General features: G+C 35.7%; 2 protein-coding genes across 3 annotated transcripts; both read left to right on the top strand.

Moving 5' to 3' along the window:
• Positions 1-1,079: 1,079 nt before the first annotated feature.
• LOC102599825 (nuclear pore complex protein NUP1-like) lies at positions 1,080-13,321 on the top strand. Its single transcript, XM_006350965.2, has 9 exons — positions 1,080-1,458; positions 2,437-2,483; positions 3,495-3,610; positions 7,722-7,914; positions 8,036-8,338; positions 8,427-8,513; positions 8,646-9,281; positions 9,733-10,106; positions 11,137-13,321. The coding sequence occupies exons 1-9, from the start codon at positions 1,173-1,175 to the stop codon at positions 13,052-13,054; spliced, it is 3,960 nt and encodes a 1,319-aa protein (XP_006351027.1). The 5' UTR covers positions 1,080-1,172; the 3' UTR covers positions 13,055-13,321.
• A 957-nt stretch (positions 13,322-14,278) lies between these two features.
• On the top strand, positions 14,279-23,507 carry LOC102595664 (mitochondrial acidic protein MAM33). 2 transcript variants are annotated; one of them, XM_015310258.1, is made up of 5 exons: positions 14,279-14,343; positions 17,898-18,019; positions 19,472-19,547; positions 19,871-20,129; positions 23,016-23,507. In XM_015310258.1, the coding sequence occupies exons 1-5, from the start codon at positions 14,295-14,297 to the stop codon at positions 23,197-23,199; spliced, it is 690 nt and encodes a 229-aa protein (XP_015165744.1). In that variant the 5' UTR covers positions 14,279-14,294; the 3' UTR covers positions 23,200-23,507. The 2 variants fall into 2 exon arrangements, with proteins under 2 accessions (XP_015165744.1, XP_015165743.1); XM_015310257.1 differs by lacking the exon at positions 14,279-14,343 and having other exon boundaries at positions 17,808-18,019; positions 19,472-19,628; positions 19,952-20,129.
• Positions 23,508-26,898: the final 3,391 nt, after the last annotated feature.

Genomic DNA, 26,898 nt, shown 5'->3' with positions numbered 1-26,898 from the left:
ATTTATCTCTATTTGATTTTTGACAAATGAGTATTATGAACTTTTTTTTTCTCTTTCAACAATTTCATATATACTTAAATTCATCAAATATTCACAAGAAAATATAATGGAAAGAGCATCAATAATTTTGACAAATAATTACATAAGTTTTTGTACTATCTTAATGTAACCCAAAATCGATTTTTTTTCATAAACACTTAAATATATACATACTCTTCCGTCAATTTATATGATATCTTTTTATTCTTGAAATCAAGCAATGTGAAATTTAATTAATATTTTAAAATATATTTTTATTTTTTATATTAACATAAGAACTACAACTTATAATGTTTGTTCATAAATAATCCTTCCCACTAAGTTGCAATTCTTATCATGTTAGCATATGGAAAAAAAATACATTTTATAGCTTGAATTTCGAGAAAAAAATAATCGAATAAAATGATGAATAGAGTAAAATGGGAAAAAAGAATTGATTAATGTAATTTAAATAACTATTTATGTTTATCCTAAAACTAAAACAATTAATTTTTTATTAGGTTAAGTGCACGCATCTTAGTTTAACTTTTTTAAGTACGTAATTATTTGACTTCAAATTTAAATTAGTATCTATATATTTATCTCTATTTGATTTTTGACAAATGAGTATTATGAACTATAAAAAAGGGAAGGAAAATAAATATTAATTTTAAGAAATAATGAAATGCTACTTTTAATATAGTACTATTTTTTTTTCTCTGATCCTGTTATTGTATTATTTTAAATTTATGTAATGAAATATATTAAAATTAAAAAATAATAATATCAAGTACTTCATATTAAAGAGAGGGGTAAATAGAAGGTGGGGTGGAGGGGTGAGAAGAGAAAGGGAGAGGTTGAAAAGACATGGGACCTACAAAATGTACTTTTTTCTATTAAAAAAGTCCCTCATACAACTATTACATGGCATACCTCATACACCATAAAAATTTTCTGGAGTAACTATTTTTAGAAATGAGAGGAATAATATTTTTGGTACTATTCTATCAAAACAATAATGGGCATAGCCTTTTTTTTGTCCAACGAAATAAAACCCTAATTTCCCTCTCTTCATCTCTCTTTCTCTCTCTTCAATTTTGGTACTTGGTGTGGTGTTCTCTCTCTTCTCTGTTTTTCTCGAAGCTTTCAGTAAAATGTCGACGGCGGGTGATGGGACGGCGGCGTCAGCGTCGGCGGGAGCATATGAAGGAGGAGGAGCCGGAGGGAAGTTTAGGAAGAGACCGTTACGACGGAACCAGACGACTCCGTATGATCGTCCACCGACGGCCCTCCGAAACCCTAGTTGGCTCACAAAGCTTGTGGTTGATCCGGCGTCAAAGCTCATAACTTCCGGTGCTCACCGCTTCTTTTCCTCCATATTCAGTAAACGCCTTCCACCTCCTCCTCCTCCCACGCCATTACCTCCACCTCCACCTCCAGGTTTTTTCCAGTTCTGTAACGTCTATTTATTGATTAAGTTGTGAGATTTATCATTTTTCTCAAGGAAATGAAGTAATTTTGGTGTTGTTTTCGATGTGAGACGTAGTTATGCGATTTTTGGACTTATGTAGTGTGAATATTTGATGTATTTTGGAGGAAAGGGTTCGTTTTGCTTTTGTTGGAGGAACAAAGGATGAGCTTTTTCTTGATGATTGGATCTGAGTGCATGTAGGTTGTTCAATGATGAATATATTTATGTGTAGGAGGGCAAAGAGCTCTTGTTTTTTCATTGTTGAAGTTTTGGTGCTGTAAATTTGGGTTCTTTGGGTATGTAGCTAGAGTTGTAAGTTGGTAATTTTGCCTTTTCTGATCCTGAAACTTGGGAAACCAGTAATTGTGTTCATTTAGGTTTATAGCAGAGCATTTGCTTACTGATTTGCGCCTACTTGAGATTTTATAGTTAGCAAGATGGAGTGTTTACCATGTTTGATATTGTTATGAGGTTTGACTTGTTAATATACAATATTGTTCTACTTGCTACTCGAGCTTATATAGTTGCGAGGGTGGGGTTCTTCTTTTTCCTTTTTTGGAATATCCCAAGGGGTTCAAATTTAATAGACAGTCTGACATGTTTCTACCTGAACTTATATAGTCACTGAGAATGCATTGAACTGTTTTCATATGATAGACATTCCATCTTGGTTAATTTCCATTATCTCCTTCCTTCTGATCGTTGTTGTCAGCCGAGAAACCCACTGGCTATTCAGTTTTTTGGTTGTAAGTAGCAATAATTTCTGTTAGAATGCTACCCTTTGTTTGACACCAACTCACCAATTAGATTGGAATTAAGGTGCAGTTGATTGATTGGTATTATTGAAAAGGAATTGATCTGCCAATGGTGTACTAGTAGCATTTTCTTTCTATTCTGCTTTCAGCAATGGCTTTCGTTGAGGCATGTTTTATTTTTGTTATAAACAGGACCAAGCCAGGAATCACAGAATCTGCCTCCGGAGTCACGTCCCAATGTAAGTTTTTTATACTTGAACTTTGTTCGCAATGGTATGATGCCTTTATAACCAGATCTTAGTTGATTATGTGATTATATGTCTTCCAAGACATTGCATCTTGTGTATTATTTTTTGCTGCTAGAATCATAATCTATTAAGAAATGTATGTTTCACTTCAAAGTCCTGATGAAAGCTGATAACACACCATGCAAATCTTGTAGGAGGAATGTGCTGATTTACTTATTTTTGATTATGTGGATAATCTGTCTTCCCATACATGGCAACTTTCGTATTCCTTCTATGCCGACTGTCATCCTTTTTTTTTTTTTTTTTTGATAACCGAGAAATCCGTCTGTGACCCGCCCTTTGGACCAATCACAGCCTTCTAAACTCGGTGGATAATGGGCCCGCCCCTCTACCCTTCTCCACTTAAATACCGGGCTTCGCTTTGCATGGTGTGGGGCTTGAACCTGCGACCTAAGCCACAAATCCTCCACCTTTTGCCACTTGAGCTAGGCCTTGGGGGCCTGTCATCCTTTCTTTTGTTGATCTTGTAACCAAAGGAGTTCAATAATTTATCTGTTAAGTAGTGTTATCAAAAGTCACCTCTTAAAGCAATGTGAAGCTAGGAGTTATTGCTTCAAGGGTGAAACCATGCCCCTCGGAGAAATCTGTGCTTCAGACAATGACGTGCAAAGTGATAACACAAAAAAATGCGGATGATCTTTTGGATCTCAATCTAAACGAGTTGGATTAATATTGGTGTTACTGTGTATGGAATACTGAAATTAGTTATTTTAGTTACAAGTTGATTTCTGTAGTACTAAACTCAAAGATGTTTATTAGTATTTTTTTGTAAATTATGCGTTTCACTTTTCACCTCTAGCCCCATGAATCTTGTCACACCTTGCGTTTTTTACTTCTAAGAGCACTGCTATTAAGAAAATATTCTCTACCTTAAATGTATATATATGGTTAATGCTGATAAAAAGTGGCCTCTATGTGGAAAAATTCTTCCTCTCTATGAAGGAGTATGCTGGAGCACTGGTGGTGGCAGGACAAGGAGGTGATAATGATGCATGCAGCTCTGGGGATGGCGCATTCTCGGTGCTTGAGCAGCTCTTGAAGCAGAAGACATTTACAAGGTAAGATTTGTGGTAATTGATTGGGTGCCTAAAAAAGAACTTTATGATAATTCCTTACTGGAAAAAATGTGATAACTGGTTGCTGTAGAAGCAGGCCTGTGCATTACAAAGTAACAACAAAACAGTTTTCTACAGCATGTTCATTGAATTTAGAGATTCTATCATTCCATCTATGTCATGTACATCTACCTCTCTATTCCAAAAAACTAAAAGAAAATAATCTGAATAGAGAAAATTCCCTCTTTCCATCATAACTTCTCTGGTCCTCTTCCCACATCACCCCAACGGTCCTCGGCCCTCCCCTTCCCAACCCAAAAAAAATTGTTACAACTTACAAGGATGATGTTCACATTTTTTTATTTTTCTTATTTTCTTGTACCACCATTGCAACAAATCTTTGGTAGCTCTTTGCATGTATCCCTGAAGTTCCAGCAAGTTCAGCATTGTGTCCCATAATTGCTTTGTCATTCCAGTTTATGAATACATGACGTGTATCCTCATGCCCTTCACAAAGCCCACAATTGTCACATCTTATCATTCTTCTCTGTAAATTATGCTGTGTTAGACATGCTTAATGAGCTACTAGCCATTTGGAGCGTCTCACTTTGTGTGGTGCATTATTTTTCCAAATAATTTTCCTTGGTATATGTTAGGCCTCATTTGTTCTCATTAAAATTAAGACGTCTGTATCCGAATGATTAGGATGTGGTTTATGGATCTGAACATTGAGTGATTGGGACTATTTAACATCTGAATGTGCATAATTTATCCATAATTAAACATTATAAATGTTCGACCAAATAAAAAAGGGATTAAGTTTTATACCAATAAAATCATTACGGGTAACAAATGTAGTTATAGAAAAAATTAAATTCAACATAAATTTGTATTTTAATAAAAATTATCCAAGGTTTTAGCATGTATGGGTTTTGGGGAGAAATGGATCAAATGGGTTGGTTATTGTATCTCAGCGATCGAATTCTAAGTCTTGATAAATGGAGGACATGAAGCCTTTTTCTCAGCACAGAGAGGTTTAAGCCTTGGTGACCCCTTGTCCCCTTGGAAGTACTGAATAACATGATCAAAATTGTTGAAGCATTCAGAAGGCTTAGGAGTCCAAATGACCAATAATTCAGAGTCTAGCAGGGAAGTCACATGCCTCCAATATGTTGATGATACACTAATTTTCTGTGATGCGGAGATGAGTCAACTCAGAGTACTTGGGCCTATTTTGATTCTATTTGAGGGCATGTCAAGGCTACACATCAACTGGAGAAAGAGTCATTTGTATCCTATTAACACTAGCTAATATGGAGCTTTTGTCTCATGTCTAGGAGGAGGTGTAGGTACAGTACACTGCCAACTACATACCTAGGAATGCCTTTGGGAACCAAATAAAATTCTAAAGGAATCTAATTTGTGATTCAATAATTGAGAAGTGTGAAAAGAAACTGACTGGGTGGAAGGCTCGATACTTGTCTTTTGGGGGGCAGGGCCACTCTTATCAGTTCAGTGCTTGATGCTTTGCCAATATATATGATGACTTTGTATACCATTCCAAATGGAGTTATACAGAGGATTAATAAGATTAGGAGGGATTTTTGATGGAATGGAAACAATGAGGAAAAAAGGTTCCATTTAGTCAAATGGTGCAATATGATGCATGGGAAGAAACGGGGTGGGCTAGGCATCAGGAATTTGAAATGGCAGAGTAAGGCACACAAATTAAATGGTTGTGGAGATATTCTCAGGAACCTCAAGCTGACTAGGTTGACATTATAAGAGCTAAATATGGTGAGGATAACAAGTGGATAACAAAGGAAGTAAAATCCTCTTATGGAATGAGCTTATGGAGATCCATAAGAATACTTTGGCCGCTGATGAAGGCTCACTCCTCTATCAAGGTAGGTAATGGCAGCTGAACGTCTTTCTGGGAGGATAAATGTCTTGCTACTTCTTGTTTGAAAGATCTTTTTCCACACATCTATGGCCTGGATCTACCGCAAGAGAAATCAGTTTAAGAAGCATGGTCAACACAGGGATGGATCCCAACCTATCCTTTCTTTGACTGATCTGGTGGGTGTCTGTTTATCAAATTGTATGTTTTCTTCTCGTTGTTGTCTGACCATGAAAATTCCTTTCTCTATACTTTTTGCTACCTCTTCATGAAGTGGGAATATGGACATAGTATATGTTGGCAATGCATCCAGTAATGGTCAACACAGGGATGGATCCCAACCTATCCTTTCTTTGACTGATCTGGTGGGTGTCTGTTTATCAAATTGTATGTTTTCTTCTCGTTGTTGTCTGACCATGAAAATTCCTTTCTCTATACTTTTTGCTACCTCTTCATGAAGTGGGAATATGGACATCATATATGTTGGCAATGCATCCAGTACTGAGTTTGTGAGCACCAATGTTTTAAGAAGAGAAATGCACAGACATGCCAAGCCATTAAGTCCTTGGACCTTGAAGTGGAAAGTGAGAAATGAAGCTCAAGCTTTTTTAAAATAATTGAACAATTTCGGAAAATTTGCAGTACCATACCTATGACTTTGTACCAACAACAATAATAATAATAATAATAATCAAATTTTAATAAGAAACTAATTTCAACATCTAATATACAATAATGTCAATGTTAATCAAACTCATCAAAGTTGAGATTCAAACAATCAAGTATTTCTCATTCATATTGCTTGTGCTTTATTGCCTATGAAGTGATGACGTCTCTCACTTTGTGTCGCTTTGAGTGACAAAACAATGGATTTAAGAACACTGATAATCACCAATTGACCTCCCAATGACAAGTATTGTCTTTTCCAATTTGCTAGTTCCTGTTCACATTTACACCTCTATGCTTTCACCTTTGAAGCTACCCCCCTATGGCATGCCCATGTATTGTTTCTACCTTGCATCCTAATATATCTTCCAGTCTTAGTATGTTATCTCCTTCATCGACCAGGAATAAGTGACTTTCTGATAAAGAATAGTTATCCCTTTGAAAACCAGCAGAATTAGGGTGTGTTTTCGAAAGTAGTTTATAAGCTAAAAGTCATAACTTTGGGGGTAACCGACTTTTGGCTTTTAGCTTATTTTTGTACTTTATAGACTAAAAAAAGTGCTTTTTTTGGGGTCTTTCCCAAATACCTCCAAAAAAATAACTTAAAAACCAAAAGCTACTTAAAAGAAGCCATCCAAACACCCTCTTAACCCAAAAAATCTTATCTGCTCTTCTTGCTCTCTAAGACCGGGGTGTCGTCATTGTCAGAAATGTATAACAATTCCTCTTGGCCTCTAGCTCCTGTAGTGAAGCCCTTGAGCCAGTTTCTTTCAACAGCCACCTTTTAATATTTTGCTTAAGACTCCATTACTAAATTAAATTAGAAGAAAGATAATGGATCACCTTGGCTCAATCCCCTACTGGAGGAAAAGAAACCCACTGATTCACCATGCACCAGCTCTGAAAGCTTCACAGCTGATATGCATTTCCCAATCCAAATGCTCCATACTGTCCCAAATCCATATTTCAGATTAAGTTAATCAAAAACTCCCAAATGACATGATCATACACTTCCTCTACATTTAGCTTGCATATTACTTCAGGAGGCATTTATTTCACATTGTGTTGGTGTCAGTATCACTGAATCTGTATTCAACAAGAACATAGTGTTACAACTACCTGCTTCTGTTGGTAATATTCCTTCACCAATTTCTTCTCTCTCTCTTGTTGTCTCTATAAACAAGGGGAACACCACATAACCTTATTCTTGATGTGACACCATTCACGTGCAATTTCATAATAGTACTTGTAAATAGAAAATGGGGAATCAACATAATTAATTCTTGATGGGGCATTTTTTCAAGTATCTGCTCTTTTACTTTTGGCATTTTAAGCAATTCTATATCAGAACTATCTGTTTGAGCTTTCTTTTCTACTTGATCTTAACGAGTTAATTTTTTTTGGAAGTAGTAATAGGTAAACACACTTGTTAGTGGTAGTAGTGAAAGTAATAGGTTCAAGCACTTGGAAATATTCTTTAGTGGAATCTTCTGTTGCTTGATTTTAAGGTAGGTATGATTTACAACACATAAAATGTTCTCTGTGCAGAACGGAGATTGATCGCTTGACAGAACTTTTGCACTCGAAAGCTGTTGACATCCCTATGGGAGAAGAGGAGAAAAGAGGCATGGCCATTCAATCTAGACCTGCATTGGATTCTTCCAGCAGCTTGCTGGAAGTAAATAGGTCTCTGAAGGTTACACCCGGTGGATATGTCGCAACTCCTGTCATGAATTCCAGGGTTAGATCATATTCCTCAGTGTTCCTTTCTGACTATTTTCTATGGATACTCAATTCTGTTGACCTTGCAAGAATCAAATAAATTCTTGGTAGCCTGACATATTTATGGTTCTTTCTTACAGATTCTTGAAGATGATATTGCATCTCCTGCAGAGCTTGCAAAAGCCTACATGGGGAGTAGGCCATCAAAGGTGTCTCCGTCAATGCTGAGCACGCGAAGTCAAGTTGTGAGAGAAGATACACCACTGCTAACAAATGTACAATATATCCAAAGATCACCCATTCCATCAGTGACGACCAGGACTGCTGGTTTTCTCGGGATTCGAGAAAATGGGTTTACCACTCCAAGATCTCATGGCAGATCTGCTATATACAGCATGGCTCGTACGCCATACTCTAGAGTTCGTCAAACTGATGTTCAGAAGGTCTATTTATGTTCTGTCTACTTTGATGTTGGAAATCCTTTTATGTGTCACTGAAAACCTTTTGTTCTAAAATTGATCTACTTTCCAGGCTACCAGCTCAGGAAATTATGTCTACGATGGGTCTTCATCATCTAAGCCAGTGTCCGAGCACGATGTACTTTTTGGTTCTAAGCAGGTGTTTATTACAGATTACTATGTTATTATTCTGAACTCATTTGCATTGTGAGCCTGTGTTATTATCAAATGAGCTTATCCTTTTCACTTCTTTCTGTTCCTTAATTGTTTATTTAATTTTTAACTCTTTCAGGCCCTCAAACGAAGGAGTTATGTCCTGGATGATGATCTTGGATCTGTTGGTCCCATGCGTAGGATTAGGCAGAAACCTAATGCCCTATCTTTTGGAACTTCACGTGCCAGCGCAAGGGTTGCTTCTGCAGTTAACCTGCATCCAGAGGTATCAAAAGTTGTTGGAGATGTCGAAAATGCCAAAATCACGCCTGCAAGGCATGTAGCCATCCCTCCTAAGTCCAGTGAGACTGCTGCCAAGATATTGGAGCAACTTGAAAAGATAACTCCAAAGGGAAAATCATCAGAATCCAAACTAGCTGCAGGGAAAGAGAATAAATTGACACAGAACATGCTTCATGGACGAGCTCTTAGAAGTTTGGAGGATTTGGATTCACCCAAACTGCTGCAGAGCGCACAGGATAGCTATAAGTTGGAGAATTGGTCTAAAATTCTCTCTCCCAATCCCAGAGAATCAAAGCAAAGTGAAATTAAACAAAATGGACATTCGAGCGAGTCAACTGCTATAGCAAACAAGGATACAATCTTTTCATTCAAAGATACTCAACCTAATTCTGAAACCAATTCTCTGGAAAAGAATAAGTCCGCAGCTCAACATCCTTACAAGAAACGAGCTTTTAAGATGAGTGCATATGAGGTGGGCATCCTTTGTCTCAAGTGCATTATATTCTTTGACTTGCAATAACAAGTTTTGAATTGACATTGGTAGTGCCTTTTTTTGTGGATACTGTTGAACAGCTTTCTTTCTGTATTTTAATATTTTTTGAAAAAAAGAGAGGCCTTTTGTGTATGAATGATTATTTTTCTGTTGATAAAGTTCCCTCCCATTGTAGAGATCCATGTGACCATTTAGTTAGGTACTTAATTCTGCACTATACTTGTTACCTCTGGTTATTCTGGTATTAGCATATTTTGTGTGACTTCAGCTGCTTCACTGGCCAATATGAATTCAATTTGCTGAGTACTTTGCTATTTTGTTCTTAGTCACCTTCTTTACAGTTCTTTTGAGGTTGATATCATCTCTGGTCATTACCAATTGAGATGATAGACATTCTTTTTGACGTGTTTTTGTTGTGGTGTGTTTATAGGATTCTTTTGAGCTAGAAGAGGACAAAAACTCTAATGGGCCTTCAGCTCAGTTAGCTGACGGGAGAGGGAAGCTGGAACTTTCTGCTGCTGACCAGAAGCCCCTATATGCTGAACCCACAAGCAAACCTACTGATTTGCTGGAAGCAAAGACCCCTCCAGGGGTTTTAGGCAAAAAATCTGATATGGAGACTCCTGATACTGGCACAGCCGCTGTCAAGAACACCATATTCCTGTCTAGTGCAGGTTCCCAATCACTGAACTCTAACCTACTAGCAACTGCGTCTAACGAATCAAAGGAGACAAATGTTGACAAGGTTCCACCATTCCTATTTTCACCGTCAACCCCCGTCACAGGGTCAAAGCCAGTAAGCAGGTTAGTTCCTACTACAGTATATTCCTGTATGATCAATTGACTCTTATTATTTTTTCATCTGATGCTCTTGAAGGTTCTTTGTTCTGATGATGGTGTTCGTAGCTATCTGTGTCCTTTTTGTTGCAAATATCTTGCTTCGACAACCTTATTTTTAGTGAAATGCTAGTTGTACTTCTCAGTATGTATGGGTTTGGGACACTTGTTTCCTTGTGATGCATTTCCTAGCTCTGATGTTATCACTTGATTTAGGGAAACTAGTGGTTGCTCTTTTCCCCTTTTCTTAATTAAATTAAATCTACTAACTTTTTATCCTAAATAGAGATGGTATGTTAATTAATTTCTCAATAGAACTGTGAAAATGCCATGGCTGACAAAAGTCAGTAGTCAACCAAAACGATGAGCAATCAAATGTTCTACAGATTTGTAAGCTTTTGAAGAATTCTAAGGTAGATCTGAGCTTGTATATGTTCAAATTTACTGTAAGTGATTAAACATGCTCAGTTTTTTGAGTTTGTATTGTGATTTTGGGATTATTTCAAACTTCTGGAACCCTGAATTTGTTGTGCCCAAAGACGAAGAAAAACTATTACTGAGTATCATGGTGACATTTACAATTTGTTCCTTGCCATGCCTGGTATCTTTTATATGTCTTTGAAACTTAATTGAAAAATAATATCCCGGGTCTCATACCCGATCTAAATGTATCTCTAAATATGACATTTTTCTTATTATCACTCATCCACTCTCAATTCATGTAAGAGTAGCAGTTTTGTTTTCCGATGTAATTGTGAATAGAGGAAACCTACGAGGAATCCTTTTCTTGTGATTAGCAAAAAAATAAGGACTTTTGCACACCAAGAGTTTATAGAGAGAGAAGATGATGAAAGACTTCAAAATGTTTACTATCTGTTAGAGAGTAGTTGGAAAATATGTATGATGAATAAGGAAATGAGTAGGGTTCTTGTGTGTTTTGTGCACCCTTTTAAAGATTACCTGAAAGTGCATCTGATATTTGTTCAAATGTCTGCAGTCTGTCCAGTCTAGCGTCCAGCCCAACTGATGGTCGGCCTAATCCTTTTCAGTGGAAAAGCTCACAGAAGGCTGTGGACAGCAATGGCAAATTAGAAGCAGTATCAACAAGTGGTATTTTTTCATTTGGTGCTCCATCTAGCACTTCAAGTAATGGACTGTTTGCTACCAGTCCTGTATTCTCAGCCACCTCTGCCTTGACATCGGGTAATTTTACAAATGAAGTTTCGACTGGCAGCTCAAATAATGTTGTCCCTTTGACAAGCGTTTCGAGCACGATTGGTGCCACAGCAGGTAGCTGTAATGCCTCTGCTGGCAGTCTCTTTGGTTCCAGTGCAGCATTATTAGTTTCAAAGGAACCTCCTACCAAATTTGGTTTCCCCACGATTCCGCCAAAAGCAGTTTCAGCACCAGCAACAACTTCCACTGCAGAAACTACAGATGTGAAAGCCAAATCTGAGACTGGACCTACTTTAGGCAACTTGAAGAGTTCACCTTTTGGGGGTGCATCTTTTGCAGCTACAGGCTCAGGAAATAGTATTTTTGGTTTTAGTTCATCGGTAATGTCCACGGCTACTACAGGTACTTCACAGTCTCAGGGTTCTGTTTCTAGTACAGGAGGTGAATCACTTGTTAGTGCACAGACTTCTGTTGGTGGATCTGGCATTTCTGCTTTCTCAGGGAGCATGCCTGCTCCTTTCAGTTCATCAGCTTCATTGCCATCCACAGGAGTGTTTGGTTCTGCGCCTGGTACTATTGGCCAAGTTTCTGCTTCTCCTTCAAAAAGTGACATAGTTGGCTCCAGCAATGCTGCTTCCGGAATATTTACTTTTGGTGCTAGTTCATCAGCTTCCAGTGCAGCAGGCAGTTCAACTGGACCTACAAATGGAACGGCCACATTTACTTTTGGTGCCAGTTCTGCAGCTCCTCCTTCAAAAACCAGTGGACCTTCTATCTCCAGCAGCGCTACTCCTGGGATATTCACCTTTAGTGGTAGTTCTTCAGCTTCCTCAACAAATGCTGTTACCATCTCCAGCAGCACTACCCCCAGTATATTTAATTTTGGTGGTAATTCTTCATCTTCCTCTACGAGTGCTGTCAATACTTCAGCTACTCCTGGCATATTTAATGTTGGTGGTAGCTCTTCGACTTCCCCTGCAAATACCGGCAACACCTCCACTATTGCTACACCTGGCATCTTCAGTTTTGGTGCTAGTTCTTCAGCTTCTTTGACAAATGCCGGTAGCATAGTTAATCCTAGTCCATTCAACTTTGGTGCTAATTCGGCCACTTCTCAAGCCTCTAGCACTGCTGGAACTTTTGGATCTAGTTGGCAGCTCCCCAAGTCTACTGGCTTTACTTCCTCATTTAGTTCTTCTACCCCCGCTGGGTTTACATTTGGAGCATCTTCATCTTCTTTTGCTACTCCAAGCACGTCACCGGTAGTCTTTGGATCAACACCCAGCGCTGCAAGCGGTTCTCCTTTTTCATTTGGTGCAACTTCCTCCACAAATTCACCTTCACAGCCCATGTTTGGTAATTCTGTGTTTGTTGCATCCCCTGGAAACAATGATAACATGGAAGACAGCATGGCCGAGGATCTTGTGCAGGCTCCTGCATCTGCAGTTTCTTTTGGGCAACCTTCTGTCTCACCTTCTCCAGGTGGCTTTGCATTTGGTTCAGCACCAAATCCCTTCCAGTTTGGCGGCCAGCAGAGTCAGGCTGTTCCCCAGAATCCATCTCCATTTGCAGCATCGAGCAGTCTAGTCCAGGCAGCACCTCAGAATTCTTCTCCATTTGCAGCATCAAACAGTCTAGAATTTGGCGGTGGAGGGAGCTTCTCGTTGGGTAGCAGTGGTCCTGACAAATCAGGTCGGAAGATTGTGAAAGTTAATAGAAGCAAACACAGAAGAAAATGAGAAAACTAAGCAAAGATCTTCGATTTGTTGATAGATAGTGGCAAGAGAACGACTAGCACAGCGATCAAAGGTCACAATTTTGTTTACAGTTTTTACAAGACTATGAATGATTGTATTGTATTTGTAGGGGAGATGAAGGGTGTAGTTCACCATATTGTTTAGTCAACTTTGCTTTCTGTACTACTTCTGCATGTATAATAATAGGAGGGGAAATGCTTGCGTCTCTAAATATATCTTTTGATGAATCTACAGGTAAATTGATCAAGACTTGAGATTAATAATAGAGAAAAAGTTTTACATTGTGAGGTAGTATGTATTATCATATGCTAATACCTAACCAATTAATATTTAAATAAAAATCACTCCATAATCGATTCAAGGGAAGCACCTTTTCTTGAAATTACACAAACTTATAATCAAAGATGGCCTACAAAAGTATTGGGATATCTTTGGTGTGACATTGCTTTACCCTCCAAATTAATTCATATATTCCTGCAGTACTGTAATGCCAAAATTATAGTTGGGCAAGCCATTCAATAATAGTAAGAACATATTCACGGAAATCTCACTAAGTGGGATTTGGGGAAGACATAGTATATACAGACCTCATGGAATTCCTAAAGGCCTTCGGCATAGTTATGAAGAAAGCATACTAATTAAATAAGAAAAACAATTTAGAGTCAACAAAAGAAGCAATAACAATACATATGGCAAAAACAATAAAATCAAACCCAAGTAAAAAAAAGAAAGCAATGAAGAAAGTATAACAATTCAATAAGAAAAATAGTGTACAATCGACAAAAGAAGCAATAGCAACACATATAGCAATAGACAACAAAATAAAGAATCGCATGTTACAACTAGTACTACAACAAACACTAGTAAACCTAAACTCGTACAGGGCAAGACTACATTCTACCCTTACTAACCTCCTACCCTAATACACGACCTCCACTCTTTTCTATCTAGAATCGTGTTCTCGATAATACGAAGTTATTATGTCCTATTTTAATCATTTGTTACCAATATTTTTTCAACCTACCTCTACCCCGCCCTGCCCTGTCCTATTAGATTTTAAAAGGCTTTGATCCATCTTATCCGACCCTGACCCGTTTAAATATTACCCTGCCCCGACCCGTTAAACCTTACCCCACCCTACCGTTACCCCATTGCCATCCCTAACTTAAAAAAAGCACTAAAAAGAAGTAACAGAGAACTGTTTATTGAGAGCGTGGGAAAAATGCTACGGAAGGCTCTAGCATTCGCCGGAAGCGCACTGCAGCAACAACATCAGCCATGGCACACAATTGTCATGTTCTAAGACGAACACATGGAAATGAGGAAATCAGTATCTCTGTCATGCGGTTGGCCAACATTATTGCTGTTGGTATTGGAGATGAAGAGGAGGATGGTATTAATCAGCTTTTTCTACACGTTGCCATTTCAAAGCCAGGACAGAAGGAATCTTTGCATTTTCTTTGTGGGCTATATTTCCAGATGCTTTGGGAATACACTCAGTCACATTGAGATCAAAGACTGAGTCTAGTGGGTTTCTTGCTGTTCCAACCAATTACGGTGGGCCAATTTTTCAGTAAGTCTTTCTCTGATGTGCCAACATGTTTGACTGTCTGCTATATTTCGACCCTTGAGACATCATGTTCCTCTGTATGAAAGACAATTGTATTTGGATGTTTGGCTTTATGCCGTGTTTCTACCCATTCTTATACCATGACCTAGTTGTTTATTTTTTACTTCTGTGTAAAATACGATTGGATTTGGACGGTAGTCAGAGTTTAAGCTCCATGGTTTAGTGAGACATCACTTGATACAAAAGCGAGTAGCATTTAATTTGAGTTCGATAGTTGATAGTATATAAAAAAACTAAGCGCACAACGGAAAAAATTTAATGGCACATTTTATTTGGTAGGCACGGAGATTGACTTGCTATGCATCTGGAGGGAAACTTTACAATAGATAACTTTTGATTTATGTTTGCTTGTCATGTTTCCGCTGATAAACCATCTAGCCTCACCCATGTATTCATTTATTTAGGTAAATAGTTTCCCTTTCCTTTTAAACTGCCTGAATTGACCTACAGGTTATGAAGAACATACATATTCTGAAACTAGGACCGTTAAATATTCCTCAAAATTCCACCCTATATTATTAACTAAATCAAACTAATTTTACCGTTGTCTCCAAAACTTTTTTTAATAATATATAGTATAATACCTAGGTCATCACCAAAAAGTATGGTCTACATTTTGATTTTTTTTTAAAAAATAATACAAGAATGATGTAAAATTTGGCATGAGATATGTCATAATTTGTTATTTGAAATTGTCAGGAAAAAATAAAACACAATGATAGATTCTATTAATCTTCTCTTAATTTGGATGTGTTGAGAAGCAAACAAATAATCCATGTTTTGTTTGTTCATGCTTCTTTGACTTTAGACAAAATTATTTTGTAACACATAATATGCATTGTCCCCCCCCCCCCTACCCCCATCCTACCCATCTTTATTTAAATTCATGTTTTTTTTTTGTATGTTGTTCATGTTTTAATGATGTTTATTAATAGTGGCGAGGAGGGTCGATATTTAAAATTTTAATATGTTATAATTACTAAATTTTAAATTTATATAAATACAATAGAGTATAGACTTTTATGAACAAAATGTATTGATTATGTATATTTTGTCTATGTTGATAAATTAATTGGTCAAAGAATAATACTTATTTTATGTGTGGAATATATGTGCAAATTGCAATATAAATATACATGTATTGAGAATTTTTTGTAGTAGTTATTTACAAAATAACAATCTCTTTAGATTTTACAAAAATACGTGGATGGATAATATATATTAGTAAAAAAAATTTCTTGATGTGATATTTTTCAAGTATATAAAATAGAAAGTTTGCTTTTAGATGATCATTAATTACCTACTCTCTTTTCTTTTATGCTAAGACTGAAGATAGAGATAAATGTGCACAAATACATAGTTACCTATTATGGTAGTTATTAGTGATTGTAGAGAAAAAAATATTACATCAAAAGATTACCATAATGTAATTTATATATTTCCACCTTTACTTTATGATTCCTGCGGATTATACTTTTGTATGACCACCGAGTAAACTCGCTTCTGTATAATAGCTCGTAAATTATATAAATAATGTAATCATGTAAATTGCACTAGGCAAGTCTGATACGATACGTTTGATTGAAAAAGCATTTGCATGGAAATATATCGATCCTTGACATCTTTTATGAAATAGATAACACTCGCTATATCAACTCAATTAATTTCATAGATACCACCATTTAATTATTATATGTATATTTTTTTTGTTAAATATAGTAATTACTAATTGATAAAAGAACAAATAAAAATTCACTGATAATGCATTAAATGTTTACATCGTTTTCTCATTTTAGGCAAAAGTCAATTTCACATTGTCTCACGAATATTGCTTTTGTTTTTTTTCTTTTATTTATTTATTAATTTAAAGTAATACTACGAAGTATGATAAAGTCCAGTGTTATACCTGAAATTTATTTGGACATTTAAAAAATAATAAAGGTGGAGCTAGAGTTTTAAATTTTAAAAATATAATTTATAAGGCTCTGAATAAACTATTTATCCATATAATGTAAATTTTTAAACAAAATATACTATTTGAAATTATATTGTTAAAATATACTATTTTCAAATTATATTGTGAATGGGACATGCTCTTGTTTAATCATCGCTATTTCAACGAGGTGAAGCTATAATAATCGGTTATATATATATATATACCAAAATGTGTGAGTATAAATTTAACTACAAATTTAAAACCCACAATTTTTATATTTGTGGTAATTCGCTTCTATATATCAAACTAACATGTTTAATTGATTCGAATTTCTCACCGGATGGGAGCACTAAGGAGTAAAGAGCTTCCTATCAATAAATTATATATTCTCATAATTTAGATCTAAATTTAAACTTTGATTAAACTGCATGGTGAAACTCAACTATCTAATCACACCCCATCGTGGGAAATGTCTTCCATCAATTAATCAAGGGTAATCAATTAACTCAATCCGGATTTCATTTTGTTTTATATTATAAAATAAAGTATTAGTACTGGTTAATCAATCTTATGATTTAGTAGTTAAAAAATGATTACTCCCCTTTGTTTCAGTTTTTTTTGTCATACTCTTCTTTTTAGCTTTTTTGAAAAATATTTTTTTTATAATTCTTTAATTTCAACTTTTTACACAATTTATTTATTATCACAAGATGAAATTTTATTTTAGAATATTCTACCATTTACATAACTTTAATTTAATACTACAAAATTTAAATATTTTTCTAAAATTTTGTTGAACTCCCTATCAAATCAAATCAGCTGCCAAACAAATTGAAATTAAGGTACTATACTACAAGAAGTCGAGAATAAATTCTAATGAAGCAAAGCTATGATAGGTATATTTATTGTCATAATTATTTGTTATTTTGGGAAAGAAACATAAATACCATAGAGATTTATTGTCATAATTATTTGTTATTTGTTACCAATATTTTTTCAAGTTACCTCTACCCCTGCCATGTCCTATTAAATTTTAAAAAGCTTTGATCCGTCCTATCCAACCCTGACCCGTTTAAATATTACCCTGCCTCGACCCGTTAAATCCTTACCCGCCCCACTGTTGCCCCATTGCCATCCCTAACTTTAAAAAAGCACTAAAACAGAGCAACAGAGAACTGTTTATTGAGAGTTTATTGATAGTGTGGGAAAAATGCTACGAAAGGCTCTAGCATTCGCCGGAAGCGCACTGCAGCAACAACATCAGCCATGGCGCACAATAGCCTGTCGGCGGTCGTCGGGTGTTTCATCAGCCGTGAATAGTATAATCCTCCGGTCCCTTAAAGATCACTATCTTGAAGTCTCCAAAATGACCCCTCCTCCGGTAACCCCTTTCTCTTCTCTAACCTTACTACCCAAAGTTCATATGGGTGTGCTTATTTAGCTGAAATTCGATTAAAGTCTTAATCTTTTTTGTGTGTATGAGGGTTTACTAAATGGTTTCATAAAAATATGATTTTAGCTGTGTATAGATAGTGTAATTTTCTGCTGAAGGGGATCCTACCTGGCTCCGCCCCTGGGTGAACTTACCAGAAGCCCAAATAGTGGCTCTTTCCAATTTGCTACATTGTGTAACTCGAACACTCAACGTTAGGATTGAAGGTTGATTGAAGGTGGAGGGTTCTTTACCATATGGATATTCTTTTTCTATGGAGATTGTATTGAGAGATTTGAGTTAGTTTCGTGTGTTTATGATACAAGAAACTGATTGGTTGCATTGTTGGAGCAGTTGAATATAAGCTATAAAGTTAAAATGGTGTTTAAGAGAGGAAGAGAAAGTGTTGAGGATGATAGCTCAAAGGAGGGTTTAGTGTCTTCGTATTTTTTGTTCTTTTTGCGGGTGGGGTCTCTAGATGCTATAGTAGCTATAGTAATCCTTGAGGGAGTGGAGAAGGTAAAAAACACAATGGTGCAGCAAGGGTTAAAGACACACGGAACTATGGGAAGTGACATTTCACACAATGGAAGTATGTAAAATTGCTCTAGTGAGCTAACATAATACGCATGCTGAGTGAATGCACTTTGGCAATAGTGTTCTCCTTCTGTCAACTAAGTTGCATACACCCAAGTGAAATATATGTGGATAATATAATTAATTGTTTTGAATTATAAGAGCTTGAGGTGGAATAGTCACTCGGTGCAGTGAATATCAAACTAAGCGGCTGAAGAGAGATATATAATAAAGAGCATTTACCATCTAGCCTCAAGCTACTAAAGCGTGATGGTTATACGAGCCTACATGCTTTTGAGAAAACAAATGATAATGGATTGTTTGAAAATTGTCCTACATGAGTTTTTTTCAAACTTTTGTTTGATGTCATAGTAAATATTGGTTTTGATGGCATTGAAGTAAGAGACATGGAAGTCGCGTTAGGTTTAGGGAGCACGGTATGTAAATTGTTCATTTTGAGACTCTTATGCTGGTCTCTATATGTTTGAGTGCTTCTCTAAGAAAAACTTTAATGCATCTAGTTCCTAGACTTATTGCAAAATACCCAAAACAGAAGAACGAAAAGGAACAATCGATGAAACTTGAGGATATTGATTTTGTTACTGTTCAAAGTGATAGCTTCTGCAAATGATGACACCCATCCTATAATGGAAGTCTTGATACTTGAATCTGAAGCAGTATCTTGTCATTTAATATGGAATTTACAAAATTAAAATTAAGATTTATTTAAGCTTCAATGCCTGGAAATGAATTGTTGTTAGTTTTGACAACTCCTGTTTATGTGATTTTTGATTTTCTTTTTGCATCTCTTTGGGCGTTCGGCAGAAAGTTAGCCCTCCTTCTCCATTCACTGTCGTCAAGGGGGCACTTGATCATGGTGGTCCTGTTCTAAGACGAACACATGGAAATGAGGAAATCAGTATCTCTGTCATGCGGTTGGCCAACATTATTGCTGGAGGTATTGGAGATGAAGAGGAGGATGGTATTAATCAGCTACCCTGACCCGTTTAAATATTACCCTGCCCCGACCCGTTAAACCTTACCCCACCCTACCGTTACCCCATTGCCATCCCTAACTTAAAAAAAGCACTAAAAAGAAGTAACAGAGAACTGTTTATTGAGAGCGTGGGAAAAATGCTACGGAAGGCTCTAGCATTCGCCGGAAGCGCACTGCAGCAACAACATCAGCCATGGCACACAATTGTCATGTTCTAAGACGAACACATGGAAATGAGGAAATCAGTATCTCTGTCATGCGGTTGGCCAACATTATTGCTGGAGGTATTGGAGATGAAGAGGAGGATGGTATTAATCAGCTTTTTCTACACGTTGACATTTCAAAGCCAGGACAGAAGGAATCTCTGCATTTTCTTTGTGGGCTATATCCAGATGCTTTGGGAATACACTCAGTCTCATTGAGATCAAAGACCGAGTCTAGTGGGTTTCTTGCTGTTCCAACCAATTACGGTGGGCCAGTTTTTCAGTAAGTCTTTCTCTGATGTGCCAACGTGTTTGACTGTTTGCTATATTTCGACCCTTGAGACATCATGTTCTTCTGTATGAAAGACAATTGCATTTGGATGTTTGGCTTTATGCCGTGTTTCTACCCATTCAGATACCGTGACCTAGTTGTTTATTTATTACTTCGGTGTAAAATACAATTGGATTTGTACGGTAGTTAGAGTTTAAGCTCCATGGTTTAGTGAGACATCACTTGATACAAAAGCGAGTAGCATTTAATTTGAGTCCAATATTTGATAGTATATATAAAAAAATTTAATGGCATATTTTATTTGGTAGGCACAGAGATTGACTTGCTATGCAACTGGAGGGAACCTTTACAATAGATAACTGTTGATTTATGTTTGCTTGTCATGTTTCCGCAAATAGACATCTTGCCTCACCCATGTATTCATTTATTTAGGTAAATAGTTTCCCTTTCCTTTTAAACTGCCTGAATTGACCTACAGGTTATGAAGAACATACATATTCTGAAACTAGGACTGCTAAATATTCCTCAAAGTTTTTCCAATATGAAACAAAAAATGGTCTCTTTTGCCATTTGTCTCTAGCATCACAATGACATGTCAAGTTTGCAAAAGAAATTTGTAGCCTTATGAGCCCATATCTTTCCATCAGGATAATGAGAAAAGTATGGACAAGTACCATGTAGAGATATGTGATGGAACTATACACCATCTATTCATAGCATTTAGATCATGAAAGTGAAATTCAAAAATCTTTTCATCTGGGCACGAGGGCAGAGTTTATTCGCCTAAATTACTTATTTTTCCTTATCTAGACTAGTGTTTTGTTGGATTAAATATTTGGATGAACTATCATAACCTGCTACTGGTAACCCACTGTAGAATTTCAAATTTCTTTCAATTAGTTCTATTCTAGTATTATCACTATTTATGAATATGCTTAAAGCATTTTTGGCTTCATAACAGTGTAGATTTAGAGTATTGGGCATCAAGTGAGTCAAGATTAAACATGTTAATCAGGATAAGGGGTAGGCCATTCAAATTAAATGAATAAATAATGTTCCAGCTAAAACAATACAAGGTTATAAAACAATCAATTACAAGCTATCCATTAGGAGTTGATTGGGATTAGATTATTAGAATGGAAATGGAATGAATGAAACGAGAACATTGAGTAAGATATACTCATAGAAAAAGGACAATGAGTAAGATTATATAGATTGACTTGAACATGCACCATCTTTCTTATCCATTCATCCCTTCTATTCCTATACTTAAATAAATCTGATCCTTAATCTAACTTTGTCAGTATCAACCTAGCTTTCATATAAATTTTATCTCTCTCGTTGGTTCACCCAGGTTACTAATGATGTGATGCCAGAACAAACTTCGTGTTGCACTTCCTAGAACTCTTTATCTTGCCAAGCAAGAAAGAACACAATTTGAGAATGCAATTAATTGACCTCCACATCTTTGCTTGTTTATTTCTCAAAAGTTCTTTTGGGTGAAGATAAATAAGGAAATAGGAACTTAAGGGTTACTTTGCCTTGAAAATATCTCCGAGGCAGAAGCCTGAGCACTGGAGGCTCCTTAATATATGGGTGACCCAAAAAGAAGATAGGCAAAAAGACTATTCTTGGAAAAGTACCTTATCCATAAAAAAAGACTATTCTTCACCAAGTATTAGCTGTCTTAGTCCTGGTACAGAGTTAATATGTCCTAAGTTGATTGGATTTTAACAACCCTGAACTCTAATGCGTCCACTTAGGACTTTGATCTGAGCAAATAGTGAACCATTTTGATGATATGAAAATTCGAGCTGCTTATGAGCTACTGTCGGATACTCAGCTTGCAAAAGTTAACTAGATGAACTGGAAGAAAGCAAGATTTTTTTGGCCAGTGATGAAACAAAAAGTCACTCTTATGTTGTTTTTGGTGTCTCTTCCTTCTGGCTATTCTGGGGGGTTTTCTGGGGCATGTGCCATTCACGGGAGACATGTTCAAATGTAGCTAATTTTACATTTGAGGTCCTTTTTTTAAACTTGTTTACTGGCTGTGTGAGTGTGGGATGCTTTGTGTACCGAGTTACCCTTTGTTTTAATTGGCTGTGATTATTTGAAAGATCAAAGTTATAAGCAGTGCATGATGCTGATATCTTGATCAATTTCTAATTGAGTTAGGGAGAGAATAAGTTGGAGGAAAGAGTTAACTGTGTAAGACGGTATCCACTTTGACTTCTGTAGGAAGAGTGATATATCTATCAACCTAGGATCGGAATTTATTTCATGTGTTTTTGGGGTGGGTACACACAATTATGTAAAATTAACTAGTTACTTCTCTAGAGGTTCTTTGTTGAGCAATGGAATCAACAGTTTGTGAACAAGAATCTTACAGACACCTGCTGAAGCTGCTTCCATTAAGAGGTTTTGGTAGTTTATCAGCTGAAAATCTTGTTTGCGAAAAGTCATTCTCTTCAATCTGCACATTTGTATGTCGTCAACGAAGGATACCTGTTTTTCCTTCCCTCTTTTAAGTGAACAGTTAGATGCTGAGGTGAACCTGAATGGGAATTAAATAATCTTGCTGTTTTAATGCTTATCCCCAGTTTTTAATGTCTGATATTATTCTAGTTTCTGGTTTATCAAAAGATACTATTGTTCCAGTTCCGACGAGGGCTAGTTTCTGTTTGCATATTGTTTCTTTGTTCTTAGACCAGCTGACTCTATTCTGTGATGTATTTGTTTCTGCATGTCATTATTCATTTATAAAAAAGATCAATGGATGAAGGCCTTTTATTGTGAACGGAGGATTTTATGTGGCGACCGAGACTTAGAAACTTTTTAAAGCAGAATGACATCTGATTTGTTTTATTGCAAATGCAGAGATATTGATGAGAAGATGAGAGATGCTTTGCACAGCTTCATTGAAGAGCGAGGAATTAACGAAAGCCTCTTTCCATTTCTACAAGCTTGGCTCTATGTGAAGGACCATCGGAATCTTATGCGTTGGTTTAAAACAGTTGGTTCTCTCGTTAATGACAGAAAACAAGGAGCTTCTCATGCCTAATCTTTCATTTGATGGCTCTTTAAAGTGGTTTGTGTACCTTAGGAAAAAATGCTAGACTTCGAAAAATTATTAGAGTGTACTCAAGAGTCAGAGACTTAAATGGAAAGTATAAAAATTCAGGTTAAACGGAATGAATGTGCCTGCTAGGTCTCAGTGAATGTATAGTTTGCTTGTGAGTTGTAACAACTTACAATTGTCTTGATCGCGGAATATCATTGAGACATAAGGATCCTTCTAATGTTTTAAGAGAACAATGCCATATTTCCTTGTTTTCTATATCTGATCCAAGCTGTGCTTCCTACTTTTAATTCATGGATTTTGTTTATCTTTTTGGCTTATTCATAGGCCCAAGTACACCTCACTTTAGAGTTTGATCAATGACATGATACTGAGGTATCTGTTATTCTTGATTATTGTCATATCATTTATACATGGCAAGTGTGTGTTCGGTACGAAGGAAAATGTTTTTCATGGAACACAAGTGTGTTTTCTCTTTATTTTCTTTTGTTCGGTACGTAAGTGAAAAAGCATTAGAGCCCTCTACCTTGCGAAGGGCTCTACATGGATCAGTAAGGGCTTTGATTACTGCATTGGCTCCATGTCATTTCTACAATTGGGCCTATGAATAAGCCAACAATCACATCATACTGTAAACTTGTAAGCAATAGGGCTATTGACACTTATGCTCTTATTTTATGTTGGTTTTCAATTTATGCCCCTCGAAATAAAAAAATTGTATCGCGGGGTGTAAGTATATATTGTTGTATCATAATATCTCTTAACGTATGTCTCACACGATTTCAATTTCCAAAGAACTTATGCCCTTAGGTCTAGTACCCTACTAGACATAAGTTCAGTTGTTGAAGGGCAAAAAAAATTAAAATCAATCTATTTAAACGGAATTCGCGTCATTTCAACTATATTTTTGGGGAACTTGGGCCTATGCATAAGACAACAACCATCATACTCAATGTCCAGTTTTGTGTAACGGTATTACTATCCGGAGAGTCGAATAAATTTTTCATTGACTAAAGTTCCTTCAAACATTTTACAAGTCTCTTCATCAATTATGAAAAGTTGAAAGTTCTTTCTGTATAGTTTATAGTTATTCTATGTAGTTTTTAAATACATCAATTTTATTTTAAAAATTTGTAAAATTGATATTTGAACATATAAGAAAAAAAAAATAGGTGATCCAATCTTTATGTTTAGAATATGCCCTTCTTTTCAATTTCAGGTAGTAATGAGTGTTAGGTGTGAAGTCAACCAAATAATTTCTAAGTGGGAGAACAAAATTTTCAATACAACAAAGCAATGGGGAGCAATGGGCCATCAAATGTTCCATTCTTGAATTCCACCTTTTAATTCATTTTTCTTTTTCCTCCCCTAACCACCACCACCACAAAAAATATATATATATAAAAAAAATTAAAAATTTATTAGCATGATGTCAACCCAACATAGTGGTGTGATGAAAAAGAAGTTATTGCAAAAGGATAGGTGTTGTCATATGAATTGGTCAATTGTTGTGTCTCTCACAAGCTATACTAGTTCCTTAGTGGTGTATGATTAGATTTATCAAATGGGACCTCTCTATGTGATGTGGTTTTGACTAACTCTAACATTTTGTGTCATAAAATTAAAGAGATATTCAAGTGGCCTTTTTAGGTGTTTTGACTAACTCTGAACATTTTGTGTCATGAAATTAAAGAGATCAAGTGGCTTTTTTAGGTCGAAACATGAACAACAATCGTACACCCAATTGATTAAACTAAAAATAGTCAGCAGATTTAAAATATGTGTATGATTGTATGTAATCAATACATAATCTATGTATATTGATTAAAAAAGTGAACAATAAATCTGTTCGACTTTTTGGTCAGTGACTCAGGATTTGAGGGGATTTTTAACATGAAAGATAGTGTAATATGCATGTGTTTTACTTTGCATGTGTTTTAATCACAAACTAATTATAGTTGATTAGTTGTTCGACTAATTCATGTTCATGTTGCATAAGGTCTATTTAGGAGAAAAACTCTTTCATCAAAAATTTCTTTTATTCTCAAGATGTAAATGCGAGACATCTGATTAGGAATGGAGGGACTTTATTCATCTCATCACTTCCCTCGATGAAGCGTAAGGTTCATTGAAATCAAACTATTATAATGTGTAGCTTAACTTCCTTTGGCTTAGATATTTACTTTTATATTTTTAGGACCATTAGAGATATTGGACAGCTAATGAAGAAAAAATATTAAAGTGGGATTACTCTACCATTTTATAGTCATGAAATTATAGGAAAGTAGCTTTATAAGGTCAATAGTCAGGTATATAATTGTGGTGATACTTTTAACATGAAAAACTACAAAAATAAAAATAAAAGCCGAAATTAGGTATGAATTTCGTTGCTAATATGTCGTTAGATTATTTGTAGCTAATGTTTTACTTTTGATAATTTGTTGCTGAATAGAATTATCTATGAATTTTTTACTGTTCAGCTACAAAAAAAATTTGTCGCTAATTCCTATTTTGTTTTTAAGCAGGGTAATATCAAGTGAGAATAATCAAATGTTTTACTTTGCTTGTGGTAGTTTGATTTCTTTTTCTTTATATCTCTTTTGGGACCTAAATATGTATAGGGTGGCTGGACAAAGAAAACAAAAAAGAATACTTGAATTAGAGACAAGAACATTGAAATTGATATTTTGAAGATTGAAATATCTAAAATGAAATGTAAATTATATTAATTAGGCCAAATATGTGAAAATATCTTCGTTAATAAGTGATGACATGTGAGACTCGAGTTTAAAAGAGGACTTTTTTAATATTATTATGAGTCGAGAGTCTTTCAAAAATAACATTCTTATCTTTAAAAGGTACGAATAAAATTGATGTACATATCACTCTTTTCACAGTCCATTCATGAAATTACACATTATTATTAATTATTTTAATATATCATGTTAAAGTGTATGAACTGAATTTGACAAATTCAATTTTGTAGTGGTTTGATTATTCAAGACCCTTCCACCACTTTCTAAGTTTCTATTATGGGCACAGAATTTGACAAAATTTCAATTCTATAGTCTTATGATGATTCAAAATTCTACCCTTTTTTTTAATCTCTGGAAAAGTCTGTCGTTCTTTGAATGCGTATTAGGTGAGTCTGCTTATATGTAATAGCTTACAAACCACATAAAAAATGTAAATCGCACTATACAAGCTCGATGCGATGAGGTTTGACTAAGAAGTCATATATTAACATGAAAAATCAATCCCATGACTTCCCTAATGAAATATCACTTGTTATACCAACTCAATCATTTGAGTCAAAATTCCACCTTATATTATTAACTAAATCGAATTAATTGTACCGTTGTCTCCAAAACTTTTTTTAATAATAGTATATTACCTAGGTCATCACCAAAAAGTATGGTCTACATTTTGATTTTAAAAAAAAATATAATACAAGAATGATGTAAAATTTGGCATGAAATATGTCATAATTTGTTATTTGAAATTGTCAGGAAAAATTAAAACACAATGATAGATTCTATTAATCTTCTCTTAATTTGGATGTGTTGAGAAGCAAACAAAATAATCCATATTTTGTTTGTTCTTCTTTGACTTTAGACAAAATTATTTTGTAACACATAATATGCATTGTCCCCCCCCCCCCACCCCCCACCACCCCCCTCT

This window comes from Solanum tuberosum, unplaced genomic scaffold (genome assembly GCF_000226075.1).
Source record: "Solanum tuberosum cultivar DM 1-3 516 R44 unplaced genomic scaffold, SolTub_3.0 scf00131, whole genome shotgun sequence".
Taxonomy (NCBI): domain Eukaryota; kingdom Viridiplantae; phylum Streptophyta; class Magnoliopsida; order Solanales; family Solanaceae; genus Solanum; species Solanum tuberosum.
The sequence above is the reverse complement of the archived record's forward strand: the minus strand, read 5'-3'. Positions and strand labels throughout refer to the sequence as shown.